Source organism: Erpetoichthys calabaricus, chromosome 2, assembly GCF_900747795.2.
Source record: "Erpetoichthys calabaricus chromosome 2, fErpCal1.3, whole genome shotgun sequence".
Classification (NCBI taxonomy): domain Eukaryota; kingdom Metazoa; phylum Chordata; class Cladistia; order Polypteriformes; family Polypteridae; genus Erpetoichthys; species Erpetoichthys calabaricus.
The window spans coordinates 136,259,763-136,266,620 of NC_041395.2; the positions used below are offsets into that span (position 1 = coordinate 136,259,763).

The 6,858-nt window shown below is 38.8% G+C and overlaps 1 protein-coding gene across 1 annotated transcript in view; it reads left to right on the forward strand.

Moving 5' to 3' along the window:
* Positions 1-5,773, forward strand: part of mindy4b (MINDY family member 4B) — a 29,062-nt gene extending 23,289 nt beyond the window's left edge. The window contains exon 11 of the mRNA XM_051922555.1: positions 5,357-5,773. Within this exon, the coding sequence (XP_051778515.1) occupies positions 5,357-5,499 (143 nt within the window). The 3' untranslated portion in view covers positions 5,500-5,773. The remainder of the gene's footprint in view (positions 1-5,356) is intronic.
* Positions 5,774-6,858: the final 1,085 nt, after the last annotated feature.

The window sequence follows — 6,858 nt, forward strand, 5'->3', positions numbered from 1 at the left end:
TCATCAGTGGCGTAGCTGGGGGGGGCAAGGGGGGACATCTGTCCCCGGGCGCAGCATCCAGGAGATGCCAAATTTCCCTTCCCCATTGCATTTTGGCAAACAGGAGGGGGTGCGAAATCTTCAGTTGTCTCCGGGCGGTGAAAACCCTAGCTACACCGCTGACGGTCATTGCCTGGAAATCCCAGAGTTAAGGAGGAGATCTTCATAGAAACATTAACTACCTGAGGAAAGTCGCTACTGAACAATTTGCTGTGGACATTTTAAAGTCTCTTTTTTCAATATAAAGCTTTAACAAAAGTATCAGGTGCTACTTAAATAGACCTAGTTCTGGACCTGTTTAATATGTTAACAGTCAACAGTTTGTTGGCAACAAACAAAAAATCTGAAAGCTGCAGGTAAATCACCAGGTTCAAATTAATTTCAGTTAAGCTAAAAACCAATACAGATGAAGAAAGACCACGGCTTTGATCCAAAAGAACTTTATGTCTAACAATAAAACGGTTTCCCTGAAAAACTGACCATACGTAATGTGAAAATAAATGTATTACTCTTTTGCTTTTATTTTGCTTTCTATCAATATTAGCTCACTTGCAAGTGTTGGCATTTTAAGATGGTTGCCTGGATTGTGTACTTCAGTATATAAACATTAAACATATCTGTGACAAAATCTTCCTATTAGACATGTTAAGAATTTCAGGATATGACATACAAGAAGGACCATCATAAAGATGTTTTGACCACATTGCAGGAGCAGTTTCTGTGATTTGGCTAGCAATGAAATAAACTCTGCCTCTCAAATCTTTTCATCTGTATACATTTATAGATCTTTTTTATAGATAGATTTGTCTGGTTATGGCAGGAAAAATCAAATTTACTGATTTGATCGTTATTGTTTAGACTGGCTTGGCATGACTCAACTCATTTTTTTCATTTTTCAATGGTATTATGAAGAGCATACATCCAGCTGGAGTTCTTTTTCAGGCCTCATTTATTTTGTCTCACCATCCTTGACCAGGTATCTTAAACCTGGACACAGTCTTATGCACTTGAATGCTCCCATTTTTCTGAAGTGGATTAAGCCTCTAGAGCTAGTACTTGTCTCTACCAAGTACAGCTTAATTTACTGATAATGTTCTTCTCTTCAAGGTTCAAACCAAAATCTCCTTCCACATTATTGCTAATAAAAAGCTAGCAGGATGAGCCATTATAATCACTAAACCTTTAAAAAAACATCCTAAATCACACCTATTTTATTGTCACTGATATGCTCGGCTGGAGTGGACCCAACATTTGCCTGCTCCCTACATCTGTCAACACTGCATTACTAGTAAACGCCTAGAAAAGTAATGTGAACACTGTTCACTAATAAAGGTGGTTTACAACTTTAACAGGGGTCCTCTGTGTGTAATCCTTGCTTGGGATAAAAGATGAATATGTTTCATATTGCTCAAGAATTACATTTTATTAAATGAAAACGCAAAGTAGGTATGAGTAGTAGGAGACAAAAGTGTTAAGTGTTCATGTGTCAGTCACTGTGTCTTGCTATGCAGTAAATAAGTCCTTGACTTCATAAAACGATTTGCCCCACTTGCCCACTCCCCAGAGCACTACAATATATACAGTAAGATGTAATCTTCCTTACACCTCCTGTTTTCTGCCCCTATCATATGCAGGCAAAATTATTTCCTTGTTAGTAATGAGAAGTCAAGTAAAATGGCACCTTTTATTGGCTAAAAAAGATTACAATATGTAAGTTTTCAAGGCAACTCAGGCCCCTTCTTCAGGCAAGATTTAATACAGAAGTATTTTATATAAACACCAGGACAGATACAACATTTGAAAACCTTTAAGTGAGACATCTTAAATGTAAATTAGTAGACCTCTTCAGGCTAAGATTCACATTAGCAAGAGAGGAGAACAATGTATGGTCAAGATCTTTGGATAAGATAACTGTCCAACAAAGTCTTTTGAAGTTACCAATGAGTTTTTCAATAAAATGTCGGTCTGTAGTCAGGTTGTCTGTGTCAGTCCGAGAGATGCAAACAATCCTCATATCTGGCCATAAAACTCTTGTCTCTATTCAAACCATGGTGTAATGTGTTAAATTTTAGCATGAGTTTACGGTGCCTTCTGGTAATCCCTTGAAATATCTTTGAGTCCACTCTTTCAATTTAAATTACATGAGATGTGAAGATGTTATCAGTCTCCTTCTTTCTGTATTGGGCAACACAGTTGCACCAGTGTCTGATGGAATTTCTCTTCTGCAACCTGCTGGCAGCCCATATGCATTTTCTGTGGAGGTTTCTACAGCTGCAGCAGTTTCTGCCCTGTAGCAACTGGATTGGCTCCTTCTTTTTCATTTCTCCACAGGACAACTAGAAATTTTGACATTTGAGCAATCCATTATACAACATACACATTAACTGAGAATGTTAATAAAGTCCATCCTTAAACACTTAAATGCAAGTTGTAGACCATCAGGGCACGTACAGCCGCCCTAACCAGACACTGACAGGCAGAGACACGTGTTTAGTACAGCACACGTTTATTTACAGCTGTGTAAATGCTTCTTCCTTGCTCCCCAAAGCACAGCACAGTACATACAGCACCACAGCCCAATTCACGGTCCTTCCACCTCCAGTCCTGCCTCACAAGCTTTGTCCTTTTTCCTCTTGACTCTGGCTCTCTGAATGGAGTGAGGCCCTGGGAGTGTTCCAGGTGTCTCATCAGTTGAATCTGGAATCACTCCCAGGTGTGGTGAAAGCCCGAAGTAGGACTTTGCAGCTCCCCCTGGCGGCCACCAATGAACCCAACACAGCTGTGCCAAACTCCAGCTCCCAGTGTGCCCTGCAGGAGTCCATGGTGCCACAGCTGCCCAGGAGGTCTATCCTTTAACATCCTGGAGGAGCTTTCCATCCAGCTGGCATCCCAGCCATGTAATGGCCGTAACTGGTGTCACAATATACTGCATTTATATATACAGTATATATATATATATATATATATATATATATATATATATATATATATATATATATATATATATATATATATACTGTATATACATACAGTGTGAGTCAAAATTATGTTAACACTAATGGTATTGCTATGTATATACTTATATACAATTTTTGTGGACAGTTTATGTGCTACATATGGTACATGTGTTGAACATGATGGCGAACATCTTGAGACACTCCTGTAAATCTTCTTGCACATATGAAGTATGTTTTGTGAACAAAATGTTTCCACCATTCAGATGTTACCATTATTATGACTCATCCTATATATATATATGTATATATATATATATATATATATATATATATATATATATATATAATAAAATCTTGTGTCAAGACATGATCATCTTGGAGAGACACTGAAGTCCTGCCCTACTTACAAACAATTTCTCGGAGACACTTTAACGTCTCACGAGACAAGGAAGTGAGACAAAAGGACAGCTGCTGTACAGGGCTTTAAATGATTGACGCGCAGCACAACATGCAGATCACACAGCACAACAAAAGCAGCTGGCTCAAAGGACAGCTACTGTACAGGCTTTTTAAATGATCGTCATGCCTGGCGACATGCAGATCACACATCACAGCAGAGGCAGCTACTGTACAGGCTTTTAAATGATTGACGCGCAGTGCAACACATGCAGTTCATGCAGCTCAGTAGCAGCTAGAAGACAGCCAGCAGCTGATCCGTCCGCATCTACTTAGCGTGCGTTCAGCCCCCGCTTTCGCAATGCGAGCGGCAGAAACGCGAAGTGGCTAGCATGAAGCGCCCCCGGGGGTGGGGGTTGTGGGGTGGGCAAGCAAAGTGAGTAGGGGGCACAGCCCCCTAGTATATATATCTTGTAAGTCTAAGCATTATCCTCTGATGAAGACCCCTGGCAGGGGTTGAAAGCTCAGGAATAAAAACTACTTTATGATACGCGATTCATTTTTCTCCCTTTGTGGATCTCCAGCTGCAAATATATATAAATATATATATATTTTTTTGTCTGAATTGCAGTCTGAGAATCTAATACTCCGATCATCACCCTGCCAAATAAATAAACCAGCAACTGTGTCACAGTATCAGAGGCTTTAACTCAGGCGCTGACAACCAAGGTTTGCTCAAAAGTGCGTACACCTGACAAGTCCCAATAAGGGTGAAACACATGTTGTGTACTGTTTGTATTATTTGGCAGATACTGTATCACACACACACACATATATATACTAATGAGTGCTGATGCCATACAGCTGCAAACCTGACTTTGATTCCCAGGCTAGAGAATATATCTGTGAAATTAACACATTCTGTTCCTATCTATGTTGTTTTTCATTCGAGTAATCCTGTCTCCTACCACTTCTCAAAGTCAGCCATGTCAGATTAATTGTATAATAGTTTAACATGAATCACTATATCTTGCAACAGACTGGCATCTCAATGTGGGATGGTTAGTCCTTTGTCTCTAATACTTCTTCGATTGTCTTATGCTCACCGAGAACTTTTATTTAATTAAGATAATTACGAAACTGAATCATTGATTCTATAGGGAACTACATACTTGGAAAAAACACCTTTTTAATATAAATGTAAGGAAAGGGTGAACATAGATAGTAACAAAGAAGCATATGTTAAAGAAAAGGAGCTGCAACACTGGACCTAATAACACAGGGGATAGAGTGGCCTCTCCCATTCTCAGCACAACATCTGTCATCAAACATTCTGATCATGCTCCCTCTTAACTTCTGTAATACAGATTTATTTTCTGTTCCAAGGTCATTTTTATATGGCTCACTAGTAACTTTTGTGATAGAATTGTAGTTTATTCCAAAATGACCTCAGGCCTCCGTGACACACTTCTGTCAAATGTTTATTCCATTCAAATGATCAGGTGGTATCTAGGTAATCCCTTTTATATCCTTCCCTTATCTTATAATCAATAGGACTCAATACAATCTCAATGCTTGGATGTTTCAGCCTGCCTGAAAAGAAAGAGGGATTTGTACAGATACTATGCTTCTACTCCGATCCAGATAAATGGCACAGTAACTAATGACTAGCACCCCAAGCTACTCACAGATGTTTCTTTCAGGGGTCTTCAGTTACTAGTATGAGTTCTCTATAAAATGTCTTATGAGTAGACCATATTTATGCCAGTCCCACTATATTGATTTTTTTAAAACTCTCTTCTTACTGCTGCTGGCTTGGCATTCATAAGTTCACATAAGGACCCATCTGAATCACCATGCCAGATCATGAAGGGAGAATATTGCACTCAAGTAAATGTTTTGAAACTATTTCATCCTGCCTTTCTCGGAGTTGTCTATGTATTTATTGATTTATATATTTACAGACACCCATTCTCACCATTGGGAGGAAGGTCATCATGAAGGGGAAGTAGACATTGAGAAAAGATTTCCCTCTGTGGAGATGACAATTCGAACCAAATGGGAAGGAGCAGCTATAGACTGGAATGGAACTGTGCCCTTTTTTTAATCTACTAAACAAGGTGTTTTTCTTGGAGGTTTTCATTTTTCTCTTTTTCATTGGAATCGTTTCCTTTTATTTGTCCTCCAGTCAATAGAATCATACAAGCGTTACAAAAAACTCCACGGCTCCAGAGCTGAATTTAGACTTGTGAGCTGTGAGCCACTCCATTAATCAGACAAATATTGAATTTACTTTCTTATAAAAATGACTATATGCAAAGAATTCTTTTTCTGTTACATGCTATTTTTTCAAAAAATTAATAAAATTTTAATTAATACCAGTCCTTGATGATAGTGTATATCTTTGAGGATGTATGAATGTGTGTTTATTGATCAAAGCTGCTATTAAAGTGATGTTTTATGTTTCATGATCTTATGCCATTTTGAAAATTCATCAGTTCCTTGCCATTATTTTGTTTGGCCAGCATGCACCCAGAATTTCCAAAATCCTGACGCTCAGAACCCACTTTGATTAGACTATATTGCTCAACAAGATGGATACTCATAAATGATGCCTCTAAGAAACTAAAGGTGGAACTGAAGTATTGAGAAAGTAAAGTAGATGTGTTGGGAACAACAAATGCCTGGTGTCTTCAACATGGGAAGTACTCCACACGACTAGACTTTTACTGCAGAAAACCTAAAATGTTTAAATAAAGCCATGTGTCAAGACAAAGGGCAGCCTGATTTTGCAATGTTTAGTACTACTGCTTCATGGATCCAAAAATCTGTGATCAAGTCTCAGCTTATTTGGTGGCTGAATGTCTGTGTGGATTTCCTCCCACTTCCCCAAAGACCTGCAGTTTACGTTAACTGGTGACTCTAAATTGATCATTAGTCAGCCCTGCAATGCACCAGTACGCTGTACTGGGTTATTTCCTCGCTTTCCTCAGAGTTTTTGGAATAGGCTGTAGCTTTCTGCGATCTTGAATTGGATGAAGTGGTTTGAGACTGTTAGACTACATCTGGGCTAAATCCAACACCACAAACACCTGTTGAATGTTATCCTCTACTGGTTACTCATGGCAGCATCTTATTACAAGGCTACTTCACATCAGCAGAATCTCAGATATACAGTATTAAATTAGCATATAAAAATTCATTCTTGATTATTTTTCAAATTGTTGCCTGCCTTTTAGCAAATCCAGTATAAAGTCCCAGGATAACCTACACACTTTCAAGAAGACCACCTTAATAAATTGGACTGGCAGCCTTTAGGTCTGCCTTTATTCTGTGTACTGCTGTAATGGACTCTAAATGCTCACAATCCTGACCAGTATAGGCTTGCTAGGAAAATGAACGTTGCATGAAGTAGTCATCATCATTTTTGTTACAATGATGTCCCACTCCAGTAAACCAAATGGGG